Genomic DNA, 25,116 nt, shown 5'->3' with positions numbered 1-25,116 from the left:
ATGAACACCTGCTATGTGCTTTGCTCTGCACTGTTTGCAATAGTGCCTAACAGTTGACCCATTGCTATATGCCTGTCATATGCTTTGCAGGCAAAATCCCATTGGTTTCTCCAAACAGTTTATTAGGTGATACGCTTTATTATTGTTCCCATTTTACTGATGGGAAGAAGGAGGCTTGGAGAGGTCGAATGACTTGTCCAAGGTTGTGCTGTTGGTGAGGGATGGACTCAAAGGTTGTGCTGTTGGTGAGGGATGGACTCAGGACCATCTCACTGCGAGGCCCATACTTTATACTCCTTGTTGCAAGGCTCAGGGGGGGAAATGGTGCATGACGGTAGCCAGCACTGTGTCCCCCGCTAAGGGGACTCCCCACAGGGAAACCAGGGGCCTGGAGCAGCAAGTCCTCAGAGGACTGTTAGTCTGATGGGAGGTACACCTAGTGTCATAGGGAAAATGAGAGGCTTGCTGCCTGTGGGCGTCCCCCAGTCAGACAAGGATGGTGGGCCCTCTTCCATAGACAGACTCACTAGCTGCACACCAGAGCCTGGGTTTCAGGAAGGATTTGGCACGTGGGAGAAGTGGTGTATTTGTGGGATGTTATGTGGGAATGTGGGCTGGGACAGGAAGGTGTCATCACAGGACGCAGCGCGAAGGGTTCTAGTGCCAGATTTTCCACTACCCTGCCGGGGACATGAGCTAGTCGCATGCACACACACATGCACATTTCAGTTCCCTCCTGGAAAAAAGGCACTGTCAGTGAGGACATGACTCCCTCCTTCGTGCAGTCGGAAGGGGGAACACCGTTGGATGTCTACTAGGGGCTGGGCCCTGAGCCTGGCGCCTTCACATGCATGCTTCTCCTGGGTGGTCCCTGAGGTTCCTTTCAGCTCTCAGTCTAGGATCAAAGATGATTTTAAATGGACATTGATACCTTGGGATAGGTCACTGTGCACGCACACATGAAGTCTAGTATGTATGTGTGCATGAAGATGTCTAGTGTGTGTGTATGTGTGTGGGTTTATGTCTGGTGTTAATGTGTGTGTGCGCGTGTCTGATGTGCGTAGGTGCATGTGCGCACCCACAAGAGTGGTGTTTTTGTTTGGTGTGTATGCATGCCCATGTTTGCACATGTCTGGTACATGTACATTGTGTGATAGGGATGTGTCTGCATGATGTGAGGTATGCAAATAGTATGCATAAGTACATAGTACATGTGTTTATGTACACAAAGTGTCTATCTCGTGCACATATGTGTGTGTCTGGTGTTCGTATTTACATAGCACGAATGTGGGTCTATCTCAAGGATCCCTTGGAAAATGATACTCAGAGCAGTGTTGACACAGAGCTGGCTTGCCTGGGATATAGAGATGATCTGGGCTCCTTGCTGAAGGCTCCTAGGATATAAGAGCTGCCCGAGATCTCAAAGGACATCAAGGCCACATGTCTGACCCTAGGACACCCAGCAGTGACTGTCAATGGGATGCTATTGACATTTGGCATTCTGTTGCTCAGCGCTGTGCACATTGCAGGGTACTCAGCACCCCTGGCTCACTAAGTGCCCAACACTCCCGTGATCGTTAATAACCCAAAGCGCCTCGATTCATTTTATCCACACACTGAGGAAAGGGCCACCCCAACTAAGAAATCCTGGAGCCTCTAACCTCTACCCTCCTGTCCCAGGTGCCTGCCAAAGCTCTTGCAAGCTCTCCAGCCCTTGCTTGAAGGCAGACAGTGGAGCGTGTGGCCCAGACAGCTGCCCCTACTGTGCCCGGGCTGGGGCCGGGGAGGTGGAGCCCGCCGGCCGTGAGATGCCTGACTCCGACAGTGAGGCAGTTTATGAGTTCACACAGGATGCCCAGCACGGCGACCTCCGGGACCCCCACAGCCGACGGCAACGGAGCCTGAGGCTGAACTTGGAGCCCAACTCCGTACTGGCCTTCTGGAGGCTGATCTGTGACACCTTCCGGAAGATTGTGGACAGCAAGTACTTTGGTCGGGGAATCATGATTGCTATCCTGGTCAACACACTCAGCATGGGCATCGAGTACCATGAGCAGGTAGGACAAAGGCACAGCCCCTGGAGCTGGGAACCCTCTGCCTTTCTCCCCTCCCACCCGCTGTGTTCGGTTTTCTCTCCATGCTGCTAGCTTGGATGGCAGGGAGAAGGACGGGAGGGAGATGCAGCAACGGGCGGGGACTCTTTGGAGCGTGAAAACCAGTGAATGCCATGCAGTCTCTGAGTATGGAGGTTGCCCAAGGTTGCCCAAGGCGGGCAGGATCTGAGCTGGGCGTGTGCTATCTGGGAAGGCTTCCCAGAAGAGGCGGTCTCTGAAGGATGTGAATGAGTGATGAGCATCAGATGTGGGCGAGGCCTCTTCGGAAGGACAAGTCACTGGAAGAGGTCTGGGTCTTTGGAGACGATATAAGGGGGAGGGGAGGTGTTGGGGGATCCCCCAGCATTCACCTGACTCAGTAATTAGGGGTATGATTGACTGGAGGCAGAAGGGGGCTTGTGTAGTCGGCAGGGTGAGGAGTAGAGGGTTGGTGGCTGTAGCTGGATGGAGCCAAGGCCATCTGCTCCTGGTCTCTGTTCTGGGAGGCTTGCTGTGAGCAGGGCTGTGCTAGGTGGATGAGAGCGCTCGGTATCGTGAGGGGACTTGAAACCATCCGTGTTTGAGGAATCATTCTAAGAACCGGGATGTTTAGTCAGGAGAAGTGGAGGCTCGGCAGGGACAGGCGAGCTGTCTTCAAGTATTTGAAGGGCTGTCATGTGGACGAAGGAGCAGGCTTGTTTTGTGGGGTGACGGCTGTAAGAATGGGATCTGGGCTGAGGGGGAGGAGGCCGTTCTCACTTTCAGAGCTGTGCAAAGACAGGAAGGGTGGACTGGGGGACCCACTGACCCCCCAATCCCACATACTGACTGGGAGTGGGGGAAGAGGTTACCATGGGGCCTCACAGCTGGGTTTGGCTGCCTCCCCACAAGGTTCCTTCCAGAAAGCAGCTCTCCCCCCGCCCCTCCCCATGGGGCCTTCCAGGTCACCCCCTTGGCTGATTCTTGGAAAAGGAGGGAAGCAGCAGGCAGGTGCTACAGTCCACAGCCCTTCTGTGCTCTTCTCTCCTGGGTGTTTTTGCCTCCCTGGGGCTCGGGGAGGGGTCTGTGCCACCAGACCCTGATCTTTCTTGGTACGGAACCAAGTGCTTCCTCAGCCTCGCTAATCACAGGTAGAGGCATGTAGGGACCAGAGGTGTGGAGGGGGCACCTACAGGGGTGGGAAGGGGTGGTACGACCAGGGGATGGAGGCTGGGATCAGTTGGCTGGTGGGGAGTGGGGGCCTAAGGTGAGGTTAGGGAGCATAAGTCCAAGCCGGGGCTGGACAGATATAAATGTTCATTTTCCCTGGGGTGGGGATGATCAAAAGCCCCCTCTCTCCACCTCACTGACTTCTTTGCCCATAGTGCGGTGAGCATTTAGTTCTTACCCCAACTGCCCTGTCCAGACAAAGCCCCTAGCCCCTCCCCCATTACCATCCTACCACATTGGTACCCCTTCCTCTTGCCTCAGGGCTCCCCTCCCCCCACCCAACCCAGCCTGCTATGTCAGATTCTCTCCCTGTGGAGGTGAGATGCAAGAGGGCAGGACACCCGCTGCAGAACCAGCGGGTGGGGAATGTGGCACTGTGGTGGGTGTGTTGTGTCTGGGTGTATGGGGCATGGGGTGTGTGCGCATGCCTGCTCAGCCAGCCTCCTGGGGAGAGGTGCTCTGCTCCACCAGGTTGGTGGGGGCAGCATTATCTGCTGCTGGGACCCAGGTGGTGGTAGCCCCTAACCTTCCATTCCCCAAATTCCCCAAGCCTAAACCTCAACTTCCTCCCCCTCATCTGAGATCTGGCCGCAGTCAGTACCCAATCCCCAGGGGGCACCTCCTCAGTGCCTTCCCTGGGGGGGGGCACAGTGCTCCCAGCAATCTGTGCCCAGCTGGATGCTGCTGTTGGAGGCTTTGCACTAGGAGGGAGCTGAGTCAGAGACCGAGGGTAGATGAAGCTGCAGCAAGAGGGCTTTCAGTTAGATGTCAGGAAGGACACCCCCTTGGGGAGGAAGTAAAAGCTATCAGTCAGGGTTGCCTGCAGCGTCTCCTTGCCCAAGTTCCTAAAGAGAGCAGAGGATACCCCCGCAAGCCTTCAGTGGCAGGGAGTCCCCGCTCAGTGGTGGCACAGCGGGCGTCTGCTCCAGGGAGATTTTCCCAATACCTGAGGGCTCCGGAGGGGTGAGTGGGAGTCCCCAGCAAGCCAGGCAGATGATTGGCTGCTGCCTGCAAGGCCCAGGGGCTGGGGGTGGTGAGAAGTCCCAGAAGCTGTCACGGCCCTCTGCTCCAGGCACTGCAGCGTGAACGTCCCGCCATCTGGGCCCCAGAGCCTGAACAGTCAGGGTGTGGGGGGGAGGGGAGTGAGGAAATGCGGGGGCCGAGAGACAGAGATACAGAGGGGGAGATGGAGACACGGAGCGAGACGGAGATATAGATGGAAACACAGAAGAGGAGACAGTGAGAGAGAAAGGGGAAGACGGGGCACAGCGGGCAAGACGGAGCCCCAGAGGAGAGAGGCAGATATAATAAAGACAGGAAGACAGAGACAAAAAGGGACATAAAGGGGAGATAAAAGGGGGAGATGGAGACTCAGGGGGAGGAGACAGAGACAGATGGAGGCACAGAGACATAGAGGCGACAGAAACAGAGAGATACTGAGAGGAAGCCGAAGACAGAGACCGAGACCAAGATACAGATGAAGACAGGGCAGGGACAGGGAGACAGGCTCAGATGAAGCCTCAAAGACTGAAAGAGAGAGGTGGAGCCAGTTCAGGAAGAGGACTGAGAGAGACGGCCAGGGAGAGCTGCAGCAGATGCTGACAGAGGCTCATGATTTCCCTGCAGAGCCCTTCGTGAGGTGATTGTGTCCATCGATCCTGGTATCGATCAGGCTGGGGGGCACGGGAGAGGCGGTTGCTAGGGCTTCCCTGGGGGAGGAGCCATCCTTCTCCCTGGCCCGGTGCTGCTGCCCTCCCCAGGCCTGTCCTGTCCTCTCCACAGTTACCTACCTTACCCATCATTCAGTTTTCCTGCCAGGGGATGGTGATACCCCTCCTGCCCCCTCTGCTAACATCTTGGCTGTGAAAGCACCCATGTTGTCATACCCGACCTTACCCAGGGGAGACCTCATGTTGTCCTCACTCTTCTGCTTCCCCCGCCCCTTAACCCACCAGCTAGTGGAGAACTGGCAGGACTGGTTTTCCCAGAGGGACTGGTGAGGACGACAAGGACACAGGACACTGAGGAGGAAGCAAGAGTTATGTTCTGATGAGCATACGTGTGCCCTGTCCACTAGAGGGCAGTGCGTGGAGCAAGGCGCTTAACTGTGAATTTCCCATCCATCCATCTCTCCCTTGCACACACATTTCCTGTGCGTCACAGTTGGGCCTAAGAGTGTCATACTGATAAATGTTTAACTCGTCCTTTAAAAAAAGAAAAGGAAAAGAAGTCCTGATTTGTAGCTTTTGTAGCATTTGCCAATTACCATGGTGTAAATGTCCTCCCATCATGGCCAATTTCAAGCTACTAACGTGATGTCGCTGAATGTGGAGCTGGGAAGGGATGTGCACAACTGGTTCTCCCGAGCCGGTGCAAAACCACTCCAGCATACCACTGGGCCTGAGGCACTTCGTCCTTCCTCTCGCTGAGGTCACCAATAAGTAAATAGTCACATTTGCATGATTAGTACAAGTTCGGTGGGGGATGCACGGAGGCGCAGACTATGACCCAGACTCGGGAAGGGATTCAGGGAGGGCTCCATGTAGGACATGACCTTGGAGCTGAGTTTGAAGAGTGGGACGTAGCTAGTGAAAGGAGGAAGATAGGGCACAGTGTAGGGGAGGGCCAGAGGCAGCAGGCACCAAAATGGAGAGGTTTATAAGGAGTTCAGTTCTAATGAGTGGGGCACTGGGTAGGGGCTGCATGGGCAAGTGATAAGAGATGAGTTTACAAAAAGCTCAGGGCTAGGTCCGGATGGAGTTTGGATTTTATCCTGACGGTGGTAGGTGTCCAACCGAGGTTTTAAGCAGGTCAATGATATGAGCAGGTTTGTGCTCATGGAAGCCATGTGGGGAGTAGAAGGGAGGGAGGGAAGACAAGAGTCAGGGAGGCCAACAAGAGGCCTACTGCAGTGGTCTGAGCAGTTCATACACCTCTGTCCCTGGAGATGGAAAGGAGAGGGCTGGGGAGAGCTGGCAGGTGACTGAATCTGCAGGACTCAACCCCAAGTGGATGTTTAGGGGAACGTGGCAGTAAGGATGACACCTAGGTTTTTGCTTGGGGTGGGAGCGCTGGGGCTTGAGCATATTAGGGCTGGAAGACAATGCATATAAAATGCCCGTGTGACCTCCTGGTACCTATACAGCAGGTTGCAGGAGCTCAGTAGGGAGGTTATCTCCTAGAACCTATCTCTACCTGGGTCTGCCCTGGGGCAAGGCCACCACAGGAGGAGGGGAGGGTGTCGGGAGGGGATCTGGGGGGACATTGGAGCTTCCTAACTGTCCCCTTCCTGGATCTGGGTTGCTTAGGGCAGGGGCTCACCTCATATTCTAGAGGAGGGACAACAGCATGTGGGAAGGATGGGAAGGATATGTGGCCTAGTGGTCTCCTGGGCTGCAGAGGAGGGGGTGGTCCAGAGAAAACGGCCTTTCTGGCCAGGAAAGGACAGAGCAGGTGACGACTCTGCTCACTGTTCCGACTCTCGGCCCATCCTGTCACTCTAGATACATGTCCAGAGAGGGTTTCTATTTATAAGTGAGTGAGGTCGGCTGTTCAAGGCGAAGAAAGCTGGGGGTGGGGGTGGGAAAGAGTTCAGATGTGGTAGGTCTGAACTTTTGAGGGGATTCACAGACCCCTTTTGGAATCTGCTGAAAGCTGTGTACCCTCTCCCTGGAAAACACACGCATGCATGGACCCTGCAAATATGATCTTTGAGGACAAGGGTTTATGGACACCTCTTATTCCAAGCCTATCCCTTGGGCCTCCCACGAATCCTTTGCCTCCAGGCAGAGGAGCCCTGGCCGAGGAGCTGGGGTTGAGGTCCACGCAGGACTTTGGAGGATGATCCTTTCATAGCTGCCATGGCCCCAGACTTTCCAAGGATCTCCAGATAGAGGGGAAAAGGGTGTTGTTTTGGAGATGACCAGCTAAAGGGGTGCTCACATTCCTTCAGGCATCCTCTGTCTCTAGGTTCCCCAGTTTAGCAAGCACGGGGAGCACCTCTGGTGCACAGAACACTAGAATAGAGTAATAGAATGGTAGGGGCAGAGGTAGAGCCAGAAGCACCCATGATACTTAGGTTCTAGCGGATAAGTTGTGCTGCTTCTTGGACGATTATGCCAAATGCCGTTAGGGAGGCTGCTGGGGACAGAGAGATGCTTCCACACAGGCAGGGGATTTGGAAGGGTTTCGTGAAGGAGGTAGCTTTTGAGATGGGCCATGAAAGGTAAGTGGGATTGGCAGCCAGGGCTAGGAGCTGACAGGTCCAGTGGAGGGATTAGAGCAAATTGTAGCTGCCTGGCCTGGAAATGCACAGGGTGGCACAGGAAGCTCTGAAGGACAGTCATGTTCCCTTCCCACCTCCACCCCAAGCAGGAGTGATGTGAGTCCAGCAGACTTGAAGGAAGCCTGAAATTCCAGTAGGTGCGGGCTGGGTTGGGGGACAGGCCGGAGGCTATTTCTGTCGTTCAGATCAGAGACAATAAGGGCCGCAAGTCTGGTGGTGGCCGGCAAAGCAAGGGGGTGGGGGGACAGCCCATCCATTGGCGGGATCTGCCGCCTGGCACCTACAGCTAGCAGGGCAGGCCTGAATCTTGAATAACTCCCGGGTTCCAAGATAGAATCCTGGAGAGTGATGGAGCTGGGAAGTGGGGGAAGGACAAGTTTGGGAGAGGAGGTGAGAGGGTGTGTTTTGGACATGCTGCTTTTGAGCTGGCCGTGGGCCACCCTGGGAAGGCTCTCTGGCGGGCTGGCTCTGGGGGTGAGAAGCCAAGGGCTTGGGGGAGATTGTTTAGTGTCCTCTACACCCAGTGACAGCTAGGGAGGTGGGAGTGGAGGAGATGGTGGAGGGGGGAGCCAAGGGGAGGGAGTGGGCGTGGAAGAATATTGGCCTGAGAGGAGAAAGGCAGCCTAGGAGGGCAGGAGGTGGCGGCCAGCGCAGGGTCAGGGAAGTCAGGGCAGGTGGGACATCAGGACGGAGGGGCTGGCAGCTGGCTCTGATGCTGCTCAGGTGTCCACTAAGAGGAGGGCTGGGAAGAGAGTCCTTGGAGAGAGCTGGAATGGCGGCACCCATGGTCCAAAGGTGAATGAGCCTGGATTCACATGAAGGGTTCTGCTTTTAGGCAGGAGAAAGGAGATTGGAGGAGTTCGGGAAATAGGCATAACTAATGGAACAGAATGGGACCCAGGGGAGCCTGTGGGTGGGGGTGAGATGGAGGTGCAGGTGGAGGAGGGGCTGTCTCCCTTCCAGGAGGGGAAGAGAGAGAGCAGGCTGCAGGACCAGAGCTGTTTGAAGGAGGGAGGGAAGTGGAGCCCCAAGAAGCAGGAAGCCAGGTTGGGAGTGAGGATGGGGACAGAGGAGAGGGAGAGGTTTGGAGAAGCTCCTAGGGAGAGAGATGAAAACCCAGCAATAGAGGATGGTGGATAAAGGTACAGAGCAGCCATGGGGCCCCCAGCAGGGTGTCACCCTGTCCAGTCAGCACAGGTTTGTGACTCTAGCAATGCTCAGCAATTCGACAGGCACAGCAGAAAGGTGGAGAGGTCGAGGATTTACCTGGGCTGAGGCTGGAGGAGCAGGAGCGCTCTGAGATCTGTGGCATGAGGGCAGCCTTTAAACGGTCCACCGTGGGCTCCAGGGCTTGGAGGTTGCCCTGGCAGATAAGGGGCAGGGGCCAAAGCTCCAGAGTTTTAAGTCTCAGGGGCTTTGGGTTGGCTATCTCCAAGCTGAGTGAGCGCTGTTGGTGTCCTGTGCCTTTTTAGCTTGTGTGTTTACTTGGATAAACGGGGAGCTTCAGGGAGCTGCTGGGGGGTTGTGAAAGAGGAGCCAGAGCCCCCCCTGGTTAGGAAGCACTGGGGCACAATGACAATCCAGCAGGCAATGTTCCAAGCTGGAGAGTTTCCAGGGGGACGGTGACGAGCAAGGCCATGATCTATATGATGAGTCCTGTGGGGTTTCCTGGAAACCTCCTGCCACACAGGTGCTCCCTGACTGCCCACACCTCCTTGAAGGAGGAGGAAGAAGAAGGAGAGGGTCTACTGACCTAGTGACCTTACCCCATCCCTGTGGTCCACCTGGACCACCTCGCCTAGGTGTGTGGAAGCAGCAGGCAGGACTGCGGAAAACAGAGGTGAGGTGAGCCAAGGAGTCAGAATTGGCAGCAAAGATTTCAAGGTTAGTGGAGCAGGCGGGAGCTGAGGAGGTTGGGGTAGGAGTGGGAGCTGAGGAGGTGGGGTAGGAGTGGCATTTGGGTAGGGCTGGGGTGATGCGTTCAGCTCTCACCTGGTTGTCCACCCTTTTGCACCTTCCCTGCAAAAGTTACATCATTGTCTGCCAGAGCCGGCTCTCAGGCCTCCTGCTTGGACCTCTGCAGTATCGCCTAATTGGTCTCTGTCTCTTCGTCTCTCCAAGCCGTCCACGTGCTGCCACCACTGCAGCCAGATTAATCTTCTTAATACACCACTTTGCATATCTCCTCTCTCTGCCCCAGAAGCCTCAATGGCAGCATGTGGGCAGAGGCAAGTCCAGCCTGAATTGTGGAGCAGGTCCTTCTGTCTGGCCCTGCCCACCTTGCAGCCTTGTCCCCTACCAGCCCTCCACCCTCTGACTAAGGCAGACCACTTGATTCTTGGTCTCCAGGATGCCGTGTGCACTCACTCCTTCCTCTGCACCTTGGCTCACACTGCCCCCAGCTGGGCATGCCCTCCACAGGGGTTCTCCTACTGCCTCCTCCTCCCCACTGGCCCACCCACTGACCTCAGCTGGGTTTGAGCTCCTGGGGCGCTCCTGGTGTTTGCCCCAGCATGGTGCTCAGTTACAGCCTTGCAGGCCCTCTGTCCTGCCATGTGTGAGGCTTGCTCGCGGGCTGCCTGAGCGTGGCTCTCCGCTGGGTGTATTCACGGGCTTGAGCTCCGGTGTTCTGCAGAGCAGTCTCGCCATGAGGTGGTGTTACCCTGTTTAACAGAAGACGCCACTGGGGATCAGAGAGGCTAAGGAATTTGCCCTAGGTCACACAGGTAGAACGTCTCAGAGTTGGCAGGCCTCCTGTGTTCAGATTCAGCCCCACCTTTATCATCAGTGTTGTGCACACTGTGGGTACTTGGAGAGTTAGTTGATAGAAGTGCTATGAGTTTCAGGGGAGTCCTGGTTGTCAGAACTATTGAACAGCTTACCGGGAGCCACAGTTGCTCTAAGGTGACAGACTGAGGGACGGGAAGTTTTGGGAGATGGGAGATTGACAGTTAGCATCAGCCCAGAGAAGAACCTGGGGACGCTAGGTGGGAAGAGCTCAGGCTACGCGGCCTCAACTCATGGAAGCCACCACTGGGCCTTGACATCTATGAACAGGAGGGAGGATACAGTCTAGACCTGAGAAAGGACTTCATGCCAGCTGGGGAGACTCAATGAGGGAAGGCTGGTATCCGCCTGATGGGCTTGTGTGTGTCTGCATGAGCTCTGTGTGGGTGTGGGTATGGCAAGGGGTGGCAGCGTTGAAAGATGCAGAGAAAAAGACAGACCTAGCTCTGCACCTTTCTAAGAGAGCAAACGGTGTGACCTCCTTTAAATCACCACACCTCTCAGAGTGGAGTGAGCCATCTAGGAGGCGGGGAGGAAATGACGTCTGGGGAGGAAGGTATTAGCCAGCGCAGGGCCCATGGAGGGTATTAGCAGAGGTTGTCTCCCTCCCCTCCCCGTTGCAGTTGCAGTGGCCGGGATCACAGCTCTGGTCCCCCGGGTAACTGTGTTGCTAAGATTGTGTCTCTGTGTCCTTGTCCTGTGTTTGCAGAATGTTCCTAGCCTCCAATTTAGTAACTTGGTCTCGGGGAGGAGGGCTTCTTTCCCATGGATCAGGGGGGGGATCCTAGGGCCCTGGGAGAGAATAAGCATTGCCCTTAAGTATCCCCAGGGGGAGCGTGGAGGAGGGAGAGTGCAGGCCAATAGAGAATGCCTGGCCCTCCACCCCAGCCTCTTCTCCAGGCCCAGAGCTGCCTGGAGGGGCAAGGTGGGGGCTTCAGGATTTGTTGCCACCCTTCTCGATGAGGACTGTTGATGCAAGCCCTGGAGGAGCCCTGCACCATCCTTTGGATGAGGCTCTTGGTGTGCGGATGAGAGGGCGTGTGTGTGTCTGTGTGTGTCCATGAGCCGTCAGGTACGAACTGTCTGGACCGTGGGGATAACATCAGAAAATGATGAGAACACCCTCTCTCCACATGCCTGGTAGTTGTACTTTTAGGGCTCACTGGTTGAGTAAATACATGATAACAAAAACTGTAGGGTGTTCGGCTACTTAAAAAAAAAGCTTTATTTTTATTTTTGGCAGCTTTTTTTGAGGTATAATTTATATGTCATTCACCCATTATAAGCGTTCCTCAGCTACACTTTCAAATCAACTTGTTCTTAGGGCTGGCTCAGTTGGTTAAGAGCTCACTCAAGAGTGCGAGTTCTGAGCAATAGGGTTGCTGGTTCGATTCCCAGCCTGAGCTGAGCTGCCGCTGAGCTGCCAACAGGTGGCAGGATGGCTCAGCTAAAAATATTTTTAAAAACCCCATCAAATCAACTTGTTCTTTATTCATACATCTATGTTCATGTGCCATATAATTTTATATACATTAGAAGACATGTTATGTATTCAGTCCATCCGTGTGTCTGGATTCACAGGCCTGTTGCTGTCACCTAGGTTGTGTTTGGCTCTCCCTGATCTGTGACTTTGAACCAATCGTTCACCGTCTCTTGATCTATTTTGCCCATCTGTAAAATGAGGGTGTGATGGCCACTGTGTAGATGGAATGAGGTGAGACATACCATGAGCCTGAGAACCCGCAAAGCATCGCACCTGTGTGATCTGTGCTCCTCAGCTTAATACAATCCAACGATGAACAACTGGGCAGGTGGCAGAGTGGACAGGAGGTAGGCTCGCTGACCATGGCTTCCCAGCAAACTGGACCTAGGAGCACAGAGTGGGGGATCCACTCTGTCAGGAAGGGTCTGAGTTCTGGGCTTTACCTATCTTGACAACGGGCCCTTTCCCACCACCTGCACTGCTTACATGGAGGGACCGAAGGTCCTGTCTCTCTGACCCCATTCATTGTTAGGTCATGTGGCAGTGCCCCCTCCTGCCCCCACTCACAGTCTGGGGAGCAGAGAATCGCTCCAGAGCTGCGGAGCAATGGGCTCCATGCCACACCGGCTCCTATGACAGCCACTCACTCTCTGGACATCTGGCTCTCGGCCCTGCCTACTGACCCTGGCTCTGCCCCCAGACCTGCCTTTGGAAAGAATCCATGCCTGGCTGAGAATGTCTCTCCCTCTGAGCAGCCATGGACCCTCAAACACCTGACAGTCAGAAGGCCCTTCCTTCCAACTCTCCCCACCTCCCACCCAGGCTGGCCACACAGATCGGGGCCGTGAGGATCCATTTGGTGGTGCCCAGGGCCTCGCTCCATGCTTGGGTGACCCACCTGGGCAGCCGGTCAAATGAGGCAGCTGGGTAAACGGGGAGATGTCAGATGGACTAAGAGCTTCATTTAGTTCTTTATTTATCATTCTTGAGTGACTACCATGGATCTTGGGCTTTTGAGTGGTCAAACACCCCATGAGGTAGGCAGTGGGCTCCATTGAGCAATCATCTCCCCCCTGAATCCCCAGCCTGGCCAGACTCCTCCCATTCTCCCTAAAGGGTTCATTCCTTGTGCTCAACCCATGAGGCCTTCCCCTCCTCTCTGCTTGGAGAGACCCCACTCACCCCTCAGAGTTCATTTCAAGTGTAAGCTCCTGACTAAGGCTTTCCCAGTGTGTTCTTCCCTCATCTCCTGTCCCTGAACTCCTGGATTTACTGTCTGGATAATTTATTTTGTCACTGAAGCATCTAAGGCCTCTTGTGGTTATTCAGCTGTAGTGTGTGTGTACAACTTGTTGCCGGCTAGATGCTAAGCTGCTGGGAAGCAGGGAGCACGGCTGACATGTTTTTGCAGCCCCTTTAATACCCAGAGCATTGCTAGGCATGCGGTAAGCATTTAACACTAGAAAGAGGAGGAAGGGAAGGAGGCGACTAGGGAGCTGGAATAGCAGATGAGATAGAGTTTGTCATTAATTCTGATGACCTCTCTAGGATGTATCCTTGGTCCTAATCCCCCCTGGAGCAAAAAAGTAATTAGCTCCAGTGTTTCATTTGGCCAGAGAGGTTGAAAATCTTGCCAAAGGTCACACAGTGAGCTGAGAAGATAGGCTGAGAATTAACCCAGGTGTCCTAGCCTCAGGCAGTGGCTCCAGGAGCCTCCTCGTCTGTGACAGCCCTTCTTGGGGTTTCCTTTCTGCCCATCAGCAAGTTTGCATGTGCATGTATGCGTGTGTGTGTGTGTGTGTGTGTGTGTGTATTTGCGCATGCATCTGCACGGGTATGTGTGTTTGTGCAGTGTATGCTTGTTTGTGTGTATATGCATGTTTATTATGTGTGTGCATGTATCTGGAAGAAAGCAGTGCAGCCAACAGTTGTCCAAGAGAAGGCTGTCAAGTCCACAGAGTAATTGAAGAGCATGTGTGACCGCGTGTGGCTGTGTGACTGGTATGCGTGTGAGGTCTTAGCAATCGCCCTGTGACATGGGCCAGCCTCATTGTGCTGCTGACCTGAGCCTGCTGAACGGACCTGGAAGCACAAGTCAGGATGGGTCTCGGAGCTCCCAGCAGTAAGTGGGCAGAACCCACAGCTCAGTCCTCCAGTGAGCCTATGGCCCCGGGATCTGAGGCCCAGAGCTGGGAATGGCGAGGGGCCAAGGGGCCAAGGGTTTCATGCCGTGGCTGTCCCTCAGTGCATTTCCTCATGTACCCTTTGGGGGAGGACCCTCCCCATAAGCCTGAGCGTCCAGCACCACCCTGGCCCCCTCCCCCACTTTGCTGTGCCTACTCCTCCTCTCCCTGTGGCCCTGTGTTCGGGAGGACTGGGATGAGGGGCTCAGGGACAAGCTGCGACTGCTTCATGCCTGCCCTGCCCTCCAGCCCGAGGAGCTTACCAATGCCCTGGAAATCAGCAACATCGTCTTCACCAGCCTCTTTGCTCTGGAGATGCTGCTGAAGCTGCTTGTCTATGGTCCCTTTGGCTACATCAAGAACCCCTACAACATCTTTGATGGCGTCATTGTTGTCATCAGGTATGACTACCCCTTCACTGCCTCTCACCTAGGGAACACGCATGGGGAGGGTTGGGGCGAGGAGCCACACAGTCTGTTCCCCTGGGATGAAGGTGTCTGGAGTCAGGCCCCACTGACCCACAGGCCCTGGCACTCCTCCAAGTGGGGACTCTCTGGGCCTCCCATGCTCCACTCCACCCTCTCTCTCGGCCCACCTTGCTCAGGAGGGACTTGGCTTCACATCGTCTTTGGCAGGGCCCCTCTGCAGTCTCCTCTCCCAACTTCAGTTTCTTACCCTCGTCCCCACGTAGGCCTGTGGTGGGTGAGGACTGGGGAGTTGGCTTTGGAGAGGAATTGGAGGAACTATGAGGCCCAGCCAGCCGCCCCTGCTTGCAAAGTGCTTGGAAACCACCTCAGACGCCGGCAGCTTACTTTCAGGTTTCCAAGACCTTGGGAAAGTGCTCCATTCCCCCAGGCCTAGGGCCAGGAGAACTGCTTTATTGCTTTTTGGGATTGGCTTTAGATTTTGTTAAAAGAGAACAAAGCAAATATTCCATAACTTGATGTTGCATTGGCCGGATTGAGGGAGAGGGCTGTCTGCTGCCAGGATATGATCTCTGGCCTGAAGGAGAGAGTGGAGAAGGCTGGCACTGTCACCCAGATCCTTGCCACCTTGGAGGTTCCTGCTTAGAGGCCTGAGGGCCAGTCTGTACACCACTTTCCCAGGCTGTGCTGGCCAGTCCAGGCGCCCAGGTGCTGCTGGCCCCTGGCAAAGGGAGGGGTGGGTGGAGGGTGAGCATGCAGTGGGCTCAGGCTCCGCGCCCCTCTTGCAGTGTGTGGGAGATCGTGGGCCAGCAAGGGGGTGGCCTGTCGGTGCTGCGGACCTTCCGCCTGATGCGGGTGCTGAAGCTGGTGCGCTTCCTGCCGGCGCTGCAGCGGCAGCTTGTGGTGCTCATGAAGACCATGGACAACGTGGCCACCTTCTGCATGCTGCTCATGCTCTTCATCTTCATCTTCAGGTGAGGGCGGGTGCCGGCCGGGAAAAGGGCCTCGGGGGCAGGGGTGCTGGGGCCTGACGCCATCCTGTACCTCCTGTGTGTGTGTTCAGCATCCTGGGCATGCATCTCTTCGGCTGCAAATTTGCATCTGAGCGGGACGGAGACACGCTGCCTGACCGGAAGAATTTTGACTCCCTGCTCTGGGCCATCGTCACCGTCTTTCAGGTGCAAAGGGGAACAGGGCAGAGTGGGTGGGGGCAGTGGGGTATCCCTGGTGAGATCCCTGACGCCCATCGTCTGCCCGCAGATCCTGACCCAGGAGGACTGGAACAAGGTGCTCTACAACGGAATGGCCTCCACGTCGTCATGGGCTGCCCTTTACTTCATCGCTCTCATGACCTTTGGCAACTATGTGCTGTTTAATCTGCTTGTGGCCATTCTGGTGGAGGGCTTCCAGGCGGAGGTAACCCCCTGCCTTAAACAGTCCACTTCTAAGAGGGATCGGCTGCCTGGCTTGAGCTTTGGTGGCCTGGGAGGTCCTGCAGGAAGCACCCTTCAGACTAGGTGGGGGGACTAAGGGTGGGAGGCTCTGGGTCTCAGGCAGCCCCTCGGAACTCGGGAGACAAGGTGGTTATGGGGGGTGGGGTCGGGCCCTGGGTCCCAGGTTAGCTACCAAGTGGGCTTCCCTCTCAAAGTCAGCTAGGCCCTTCCCCAGAGAGCTGGACAAGTGTCAGCACACAGTGCAGCTGGATCCTTGAGAACAGCTGCTCTTGGGGACATTCAGAGGGGACACATCTGAGCCAAGAGGTGGGGGAAGCTTGTGTGCAAGTCATCTGAGCTCTGGCTGAGCTGATGAAGATGCCACCAGGGCCCGGGCAGGGCTGAGCTGCCCAGGGTGAGAAATGAGCCCAATTAGCTGCAGGCATGGCAGAGATGAACGTCCTATTTCCAGCCTGGACTCCATCACGTTCGTCACAGGCAGCGTCATCAATTAATATTGATTTACATTGATCCTGCCCTTGTCTTGCCAGGGCATAGCCTCTGCCTGAAGGGCTGAACCCCCTCCTCTCCCTCAGCTCTGTCCCTCTTCCCACCCCAGGTCCAGCCCAGCACCTTGCACAGGGTAGGTTGACCCAACCTAGAAATACTCCAGGTTGAGCGTGGAGAAGCTCTTGGTCCAGTTCTCTCCAGGTGACCCGGATGGAAACTCCCGCTGCGGCCTGGTCTATAAATACCTAGCACACAGTGGAAAAACAAAAATCTATTTTCCACCTCTTTCCCAGCCTTTCGAGGGAGGGCTGTTCCAGAGGGCCAGGCTGGGCTGGTGGGGTGCAGGGCACTCCCCGCTCCACCCCTGCACTGGCCTTTTCCTCACTTCTGTTGTAATTCTGTAGTTACCCATTATTGCATTTCCTCCTGCTGAGTGACAGTGAGGGCAGCTGGTGGGGGATTGAGCCCTGCCTTGGTGGTGGCTGGGCCTCTTGCAGGAAGGAGGGACGTTGGTGCTGTCCCTGGGACAGGACACTTATTTGGGGGTTCCTTGAGGCCTGAAGGGTTAAGAGGTGCCACCGTGCTCCCACAGGAGCCAGGGTCTCTTTGGGGACCCACCACTCTCAGCCACTGCTCTTGATTTGTGACAGGAGAAGCTGAGTGGGGACTTGGGTCCTTCAGACCCTTCCAAACCACAGGTCCTGACAGCTAAGATTCCCTCAGAAAAATTCCTGTGGAACCCCGTTGAGGGAAATGGAAAATACCCCCACGCCTGTTCCCCTCCCCTCAGGTCAGCCACTTTGGCAGTCCTGGTGGCGCCCAGCACAGACAGCCCCCTCCCCACCACTGGCTGTTTCAGCAAACACCTTGTTAGTTTGAGTGCCACAAAGCCGGCCTGGTTGCTAGGCAGCAGCAAAGTCTATGTGTGGGAAGGAGAGCAGCTTGGCCCTTGGCCCTGGTCTGGTCATTCTGGCCCTGCTGGGGGCCTGTGGCTGCCTCAGCCTAAGGGGTCAGCCAGGACCTGGGGCCACCACACCCTCTTCAACCTTCAAAGTACAAGCAACGACAGGGAGGGTCTCACTCAGAGTGGAATGGAGAAAGGATTTCAGGATCAACACTCCCTCCACGGGGGTGGGCAGTGGCATGGCCCCAAAGTGCCCATGGAAGGTGCTACACCTGCTGCTCGCTGACCTGCATGTGGTGAGCCACCTCCTGGGTAGGGGGGGGGGTGGTCACTCAATGCTAGTGACTTGGACACCTCCAGAGGCACCTGCCCTCTCCTGTATGGAGTTTCAGGGGGCTGTGTCTGTGGCTCTGAGGGGGCCTCACAATCTGGCAGCAGAGGCTGGTTATTGCTGTGGAAATGGCATGAGGCCACCCCACCTCGGTGGAGGAAGTGGCTGCCCCCATTTTGTTGGGTGTCATCAGCATGAGGCCTCAAGAGTGGCCCCCCCTGCTGGCCTTACCACCCTGCCAAGAGATAGGAGGAGGTGGCCCAGGAGATGGGGCCGGCTGGCTGTTCATTTCTCGACTTGCAGGGGGCAGCGCCCTGAATCCCTGTATATTTATCATTCACACACTTAATTAAATGAACGGGCAGCAGGCCCTGTATGAGGCCATTAATTGATTATAAACAATATCATAGCTGTCATCCTGGTGTTACTTGTCACATCCCATCCCAGTTGGAGCAGCTGGACCCACTCTGATTGGGAGGGATGCAGGCAGAGTATATGCGCGTTAGGAGGCCTGTTCCTGCTCCTGACCTTGTCTCCTCCCTAGTCTCTGATTCCCACCCACTTCTTCCCACCCTCCCTGCCCCTTCCCTAAGCCTGCTGCCTCCTAACCAGGAAGGGGGGAATTGGAGACTTGGGTTTGAGGCCCAGATGTACCTCTTGCTCTCCGTATGACTTGGGCAATTTTCTTAACTTCTCCAAACCTTGGGTGCCTCCTGTAAGATGGTGCTGGCAGTCCCTGCTTCTCACCTTTCAAGGAAGCAAGCTAGTGTTAATGAAGCAGTTCCATGATGCCTGGCACATCCTAGTGAATGGTAGCTGTTATTAGGATTATCTGGGCTTGATCTCCTTTCCTGCCCTTGTCCCCATTGTTGTGGCCTCCACCCTCACCCTTCAGATTCATTCTGGCCTGATGAGGGCCTGTGGTTGAATTCTGGAAGGCCGTTCTGTCCCCTTTCAATTCCTCCCACCCTGTGTCTTGTTTCCCCTGCTGTCGGGTTTGCATCCCTCCTTTTCTTCATCCTCTTTGGACACTGCTGATGTTTGAAAGCCTGAGCGCCTGTGACCAGCGCCCGTCCCCTGCCTCCCCCTCTCCCTGTAGGAAATCAGCAAACGGGAAGATGCGAGTGGACAGTTAAGCTGTATTCAGCTGCCTGTCGACTCCCAGGGGGTAGGTATGCAATCATGAGTTGGCATGCCACCACCCCACCCCACCCGTGCCCTGTGCCCCCCCTCCACTCTGCCTCCGTGTCTCTGTGCTCGTGTTCATGCTCAGCTGCTGTGCAACCTGTGGTCGCCGTGGTGGTCATTGGTGTCGTGAGGCTGGCTTCGATTTTAAGTCCCTTCTCCCTTGAGGACATTGAGGGGAGGAGCCTCCTTGCCTCTGCCCCCATCAACCTGCAAAGGGCAAATTCCCACCCTCAACAGACCGGTGGATGGTGGGAGAAGGAAGGGACTTAGAATCCTCTGTATGCTCGTGTGTGGCACACCGCGAGTGCGTGCCTGCACGGAAGGCCCCCAGGAGTCCCAGTCGTCAGGTCTCAGTGGAGTTGACAGCCGTGGCCACAGACTGTGCTCCCCTGTCTCTCTCTCCTCTCTCTTGCCCTGAGCCTCTGTCGGAGACCCCACAAGCTGCCTCAGCTCAGGACAAGTCTTCGGAAGGAGTAGAGATGGCTCTTGCCAGAATGTGCCAGAATTTTAAATCCGCGTCCCAGTCTCTGGCTCCTTGACCACCCAGGAGGTCCAGCAGGCATTACGGGGCGTGGTTCCCCTCTGGCCCCCACACTGAGCCTGTGCCCTGCTGTTTCCTGCACTGGCACTGGAATTCGGGGCGCAGTCAGGATTCCCGCAGGACCTCACAGGGCTGCACATCCCGAGCAGCCCCCTGGAGATCCCACTTGATAATTAAAGGCCTCGTTAGGGACGAAAACTGAGTTAATGAAAATGATCCCCTGAGATGCCAATTACGCAATATTTATGTCCTTATCAAAAGTAGCAATCAAGTATTTTTTAATAACTTCTTAAGAAGAAGTGTGTAATTACTGGGGAACCTACTGACCTGCTAAGAAAGAAGAAAAAATTGTCCCAGAGACAGGGAGAGAGGTAAAAATGGGGCCAGGGGAGGGGGCGGTGGCTTGGGGAAATGGAGGGAGAGGCAGAGGGACCGAAGTGGCATCCTTGGGCTGAGCCACTTTGTCTGGGGTCTTTCAGTTTCCTTCTGGGGTCCTCGGATCTGAGGCTCAGGAGGGCAGCCATGGGGAAAGCTCAGGGCACAAGTGGCCTTTAGAACTGAGGCTCTAGTGACCACATCACTCAGGTCCTTAGCTCCCTCCGGCCTGTGCCACCCACCTACCCGGCTATCCCCTCTTCCCTCAGCCATTTTTAGAGCCAGTCCCAGCCAGGCTGGTTGTGCTGTGGGTTCTGGGGTTAGCACTGGCCTTCTCTGAGGTGTGGCTGGTAGGAAGCAGAGGTGTTGGGTGCCCTGAGGAGCCCTGGGCCCCAAGCCTGGGTGGTCTGGTTTATGCCAGTGCATGTCTTGTGCCGTGGTTGCTGGTTCCCGTGGCCTATATGTAGTGTGTGCGTGTGAAGACAGGAAGACCTCCGTCCATCCCTCTGACCCCTGCCCAGCCAGGTCCCTAATGGCCCGCTGCTCCCCCACCCTAGGGAGATGCCACCAAGTCTGAGTCCGAGCCCGATTTCTTCTCTCCCAGCCTGGATGGCGATGGAGACAGGAAGAAGCACTTGGCCTGTGAGTATCTACCTTGGGGGTGTGGCCCCGGCCCTGGGCCAGCCTTGAGTGGACTCAGGGTCTCCCTGTCCCTCTCCGGCAGTGGTATCCCTGGGAGAGCACCCGGAGCTGCGGAGAAGCCTGTTGCCACCGCTCATCATCCATACAGCTGCCACGCCCATGTCGCTGCCCAAGAGCTCCAGCACAGGCTTGGCAGAGGCGCTGGGCCCCACCTCCCGCCGCACCAGCAGCAGTGGGTCAGCCGAGCCAGGGGCGGCCCACGAGATGAAGTCACCGGTAGGGGTGCTTGTGGGTGCCCAATGGGAGATGTGAGGACATCAGGAGGGAAGAGAGGATGGAAGTGGGCAGGCCTGAGAAGATACCCCTGAGCCATGGGCTGGACAAGCCCCAGGGCGATGAGTCAGGGCTGGCAGTGCAGGCCGGTGGAGGAGCTCCACCTCTGAGCATCCTCTATAAAGTAGGGGGTCCCTACCTCCTGGATACCTCATCATCATCATAATAAACCCCATCCAGTCACTGATTCTGGGCCAGACACGATTCTAGACACTGCTCGTAAGTGTTCTAGACACGTTTAATCCTCACAGCAAGCCTATGAGGTGGGTACTGTTACTATCCCCATTTTACAGATGGGGACCTGCGTTTCTCAGGTTGCTGAAGTAATGTGTGGGAAGCTCTGAAGCAAGTAGGTGACAGAGTCGGCATTTTAATCCAGGAAGGTGTGAGGGCCCAGCCCACACTCTGGCCATTTATTTTATACTGCTGCTCATCTGGTGGCGATAAGACTTCTCTCGCTAAATGAGCAATAGTTGTTAGTGTCATCTATTTTAGAGATGAGGAACTGAGGTACAGAGAAGTTTAGCAATTTGCCCAAGGTCACACAGCTGATTGGAGTAAGCTGGGTCCTGAATCTAGGCATCCGAGACCAGAGCGCCTGCTCACCATGCCTCTGCACCTGGTGTGATGCCAGGGAGGCTGACAACAGACGAGGTGCATGTGGGGGCCCCAGGGCTGCATGGCCCTGGCTGAGACCACCCTCTCCTCTGCTCACCCCCCAGCCGAGCGCCCGCAGCTCTCCACACAGCCCCTGGAGTGCAGCAAGCAGCTGGGCCAGCAGGCGCTCCAGCCGGAACAGCCTGGGCCGTGCCCCCAGCCTAAAGCGGAGGAGCCCGAGTGGGGAGCGGCGGTCCCTGTTGTCAGGCGAGGGCCAGGAGAGCCAGGATGAGGAGGAGAGCTCGGAAGAGGAGCGGGCCAGCCCAGTGGGCAGCGACCGTCGCCATGGGGGCCCCCTGGAGCGGGAAGCCAAGAACTCCTTTGACCTGCCAGACACACTGCAGGTTCCTGGGTTGCACCGCACAGCCAGTGGCCGCAGCTCAGCCTCTGAGCACCCGGACTGCAACGGCAAGTCGGCCCCAGGGCGCCTGGCCCGGGCCCTGCGGCCCGACGAGCCCCCACTGGATGGGGATGATGGTGATGACGAGGGCAACCTGGTGAGGCCCCTGTGCACACAGTGACCTTGAGTGAGGGCAGCTGTGCGCAGCCTGGGGCAGGGCTGGACAAACCACCCATCCCAGTTCTGTGGCATTCAGGAAGGTACCAAGGGATCTCAGGGATGCTGGCCCTGGAGGTCAAGCTCCAAGCACCCTGTTTTCTCCCTCTACTCACCCTGCCTAGCCCCAGACCCTCGTCATGCCTGGGGCTGCGGCTCTGAGGTCCTTGGTGGCTATGAATGGTTTCAGGCAGATGTGTATGAATCTTTCATGGCTCTCCCCCTGTGACTCAGAAAGACCCATCACTCATCTCTCCAAACTGATGCCCTCTCCTGTCCCCCTCTCTCATCTCGACCTCATCACAGCCTTGACTTCACACCCGCCTTACCCGTTACCCCTCCCCTAGCCTCCCTCCCCCGCCCCCACCTTAACCCTGGGATGGGGCCCAGGCACTCAGGACCCCTGGCTTAACATGTGAGGAGAAGTGGCCAGTGTTTCCTCCTCCCAGGTGTGTCTTTGAACACACAGCCGTGATAGATATAATGTTTGATAATTGATGTGGCATCCAAGCCCAATGGTGAGGGAAGGAGGGAGAAAGGGCAGGCGGGGGCTGGACAGAAGGTAAAGATGGGGAGAGCGCAGAGTTTGCAGGAGGAGGAAGGGGGTGCCAGGGAGGATGAGGGAGATGAAGGATGTGAGGGGTGTTCAGGGGACAAGAGGGGGCTTGGCGGGACATGGGAAGGTGGTTTTAGGAATACGGGAAAAGGGCTAGGAGAGGGCAGACGAGGAGCACGGGCCGGGAAAGAGTGAGGGATTCGGGAACTTGGCAGCCTGGCCGCTCTTCCAACCCTGGTGATCCTTCCACAGAGCCAAGGGGAACGGATGAGAGCGTGGATGCGAGCCCGGCTTCCCGCCTGCTGCCGCGAGAGAGACTCTTGGTCTGCCTATATCTTCCCTCCTCAGTCAAGGTACGCAGGGGGGCCCTGGCCTGTGCCCCAACCTCTCCTTCCCACGGGAAATTATCCTGCGATGCTGGCGCGGGAAGTGTCCCCTGATGTGGAAACGTGTGGGGGAGAAGCCTCAGGCTGGGGGTGCCCGGGAGGGGTAGGAGCCTCGGGGCGATGCCTCTCCCTGCCGCACCGCCTGCCTCCCGCTCAGCTTTGGCCCCTGTCCTGGAGCAGGTTCCGCCTCCTGTGCCACCGGATCATCACGCACAAGATGTTTGACCACGTGGTCCTTGTTATAATTTTTCTCAACTGCATCACCATTGCCATGGAGCGCCCCAAGATTGACCCACACAGCGCGGTGAGTCCCCGGGGCTAGACACGGCGGCTGTCGAGTGCTTGCTCGGTGCCAGGCCCCTCCTGGGTCAGTGAGCAGGCCGGGCAAGGAGGCCCAGACAGACACCGAGGGCGCGAGCCAGGACGCTCCCTCCGGTCTCCCTGACTCCCACCCTTGCCACGGGCACCCTGTGTCCTTCTCCTGCTCCCGTCTCCCGTCTGTGATACACCCGTCCAGCCAAGGGAGTGAGTGGGCCCTGTTCCTTACTGGGGTGAACAGTGAGCTCCATCGCACCCTGGCTGTTTGCAGGCGGCGTGTTCTCGCGAGCCAGAGACTTGTGAGGCCCCTGTGTGAGTCGGTGAGTGTTGAGATGATGCAACCAGCGAGACTGGTCCTGGCTGGGCAGAGCAGTCATGCTTTCCCCGCTCCTGGCAAAGGGTCTCAGCTGCACCCATGACCCATGCACCGATGGGGGAGACAGCTGCCCCAGCCTGCCCCGTGGGCAGTGCAGAAAGGGAGAAGGGAGCTGCTCTGGCTCCTCTAGGTCACAAACAAGTAGGTTTTCAGGGGCATGAGGGAGGACGTTGGTCACTTCTGCTTGACCTCTCCGTCCTCAGAAGAAAGGGAGAGGCCAGAGGCCTGAGTATCTGGACATACTCCCAGGGGTCTAACCTCTTTGGGATAGGCCCAGCTGTTCTGGGAACTCTGTTTCTAGCCTGGTATCATAGCCCCTCCCCCTGACAATGATTCTGGTCCAAGAAGGGTGGGCGGAGGGTGGCACTTTACACCACTTGCTTGGAGGCGGCCCCCTGCCCCTCCTTGCTATCCCTATATCCTTGTCCAGATTTCAGTGCTGTTGGAGCTTCTGGTTTCCATTAGGGCGGGCTTCAGCCAGGCCAGGGTGGGGATAGGGGGAGCCCTGAGAGATGGAGGGGCCAGCCCAGGAAGAGGTGTGTGAAGGAGCATAGCACCAGGGACCCCCACCCCTGGGCTTGTGTGGGGTGGAGCAAGGGCAGCTGGTCACACTGGCCATCTCGCCTGCCTCCTGCCCAAGGCCCTGCCGCAGAGCTCTGCCACTGTCACCATGTCTCTCCCCCCATCTTTCCACTCGGTTCCTTTGCCTCTAGCTGTCACGTGCACGCTTCTCTCTTTTTCCTTTCTCTGTTTCTCACTCTCGCTGACACGCACTCCCTGCCTGCTGCCTCTCCAGCTCTGTACACTCCTCTCTCGGCCACCCAGCAATGGAATCAGCCCACGGGTATCAGGGCCGCCTTCTTCCTTTTTCTGCCCAAGCCTATGCCCAGCATAAATACTGTGCCTGGGGATACACAGCCTGTCCTCCGGCCCCCAGCTTGTCCTGCAGCTCCATTTCTGGGGCACGCAGCAGGAAAGCAAGTCCACGGAGCAGGGAGGAGAGTAGAATGTGGAGGTCAGAGATCAAGTTAAATCCTGCCCCAGTTTGAAGAAAGAAGTCGGGATAGACACTGAAATATGGGTCTCAGATGACAGCCCTGTAGTGGGACCATTTCCCTCTCCAAGGGGTGGGTGGCAGTTCTGTTCAGGACAGGGGTGCAAGTGAGTCAGGGGGCCTGGCACTGGCTGTGTGTGTGTGTGTGTGTGTGTGTGTGTGTGTGTGGTGGGAGTGGGGAAATGAGATTGTCTGCTTTTTGGGGGAGGAAAGGGGTCTTTTTTTTGAGTCAAATGTTGGAAGCAGTTCTGGCTTCCGTATGCAGAACAGACCTGGCCCAAGGAGGGGGGCCCTGGTGGGCAACAACAACCTGCTCTCTCTTGCAGGAACGCATCTTCCTGACCTTCTCTAATTATGTCTTCACCGCAGTCTTTCTGGCAGAGATGACCGTGAAGGTGATGGAGGGGTCGACGTTGGTTTGGTGTTGCCTGGTTCCTGGTGGGGGTGGAGAGAATGGTCTACAAGTGGAGGGCAGGGCTGGGGACGACAGG

At 56.4% G+C, this 25,116-nt stretch overlaps 1 protein-coding gene across 26 annotated transcripts in view; it reads left to right on the top strand.

Moving 5' to 3' along the window:
* CACNA1G (calcium voltage-gated channel subunit alpha1 G) overlaps positions 1-25,116 on the top strand; it is a 64,967-nt gene that overhangs the window by 17,462 nt on the left and 22,389 nt on the right. For 17 of the 26 annotated variants that reach the window (XM_019638528.1, XM_019638526.1, XM_019638532.1 and 14 more), the window contains 12 exons: positions 1,681-2,057; positions 14,290-14,441; positions 15,254-15,439; positions 15,529-15,643; positions 15,726-15,881; positions 18,743-18,811; positions 20,305-20,389; positions 20,472-20,665; positions 21,445-21,876; positions 22,744-22,844; positions 23,058-23,181; positions 24,952-25,020. In XM_019638528.1, coding sequence (XP_019494073.1) covers positions 1,681-2,057; positions 14,290-14,441; positions 15,254-15,439; positions 15,529-15,643; positions 15,726-15,881; positions 18,743-18,811; positions 20,305-20,389; positions 20,472-20,665; positions 21,445-21,876; positions 22,744-22,844; positions 23,058-23,181; positions 24,952-25,020 — 2,060 coding nt within the window. The remainder of the gene's footprint in view (positions 1-1,680; positions 2,058-14,289; positions 14,442-15,253; positions 15,440-15,528; positions 15,644-15,725; positions 15,882-18,742; positions 18,812-20,304; positions 20,390-20,471; positions 20,666-21,444; positions 21,877-22,743; positions 22,845-23,057; positions 23,182-24,951; positions 25,021-25,116) is intronic. The other 9 variants (XM_019638551.1, XM_019638547.1, XM_019638540.1 and 6 more) reach the window with 1 other exon arrangement.

This window comes from Hipposideros armiger, unplaced genomic scaffold (genome assembly GCF_001890085.2).
Source record: "Hipposideros armiger isolate ML-2016 unplaced genomic scaffold, ASM189008v1 scaffold_40, whole genome shotgun sequence".
Lineage (NCBI taxonomy): Eukaryota > Metazoa > Chordata > Mammalia > Chiroptera > Hipposideridae > Hipposideros > Hipposideros armiger.
The sequence above is the reverse complement of the archived record's forward strand: the minus strand, read 5'-3'. Positions and strand labels throughout refer to the sequence as shown.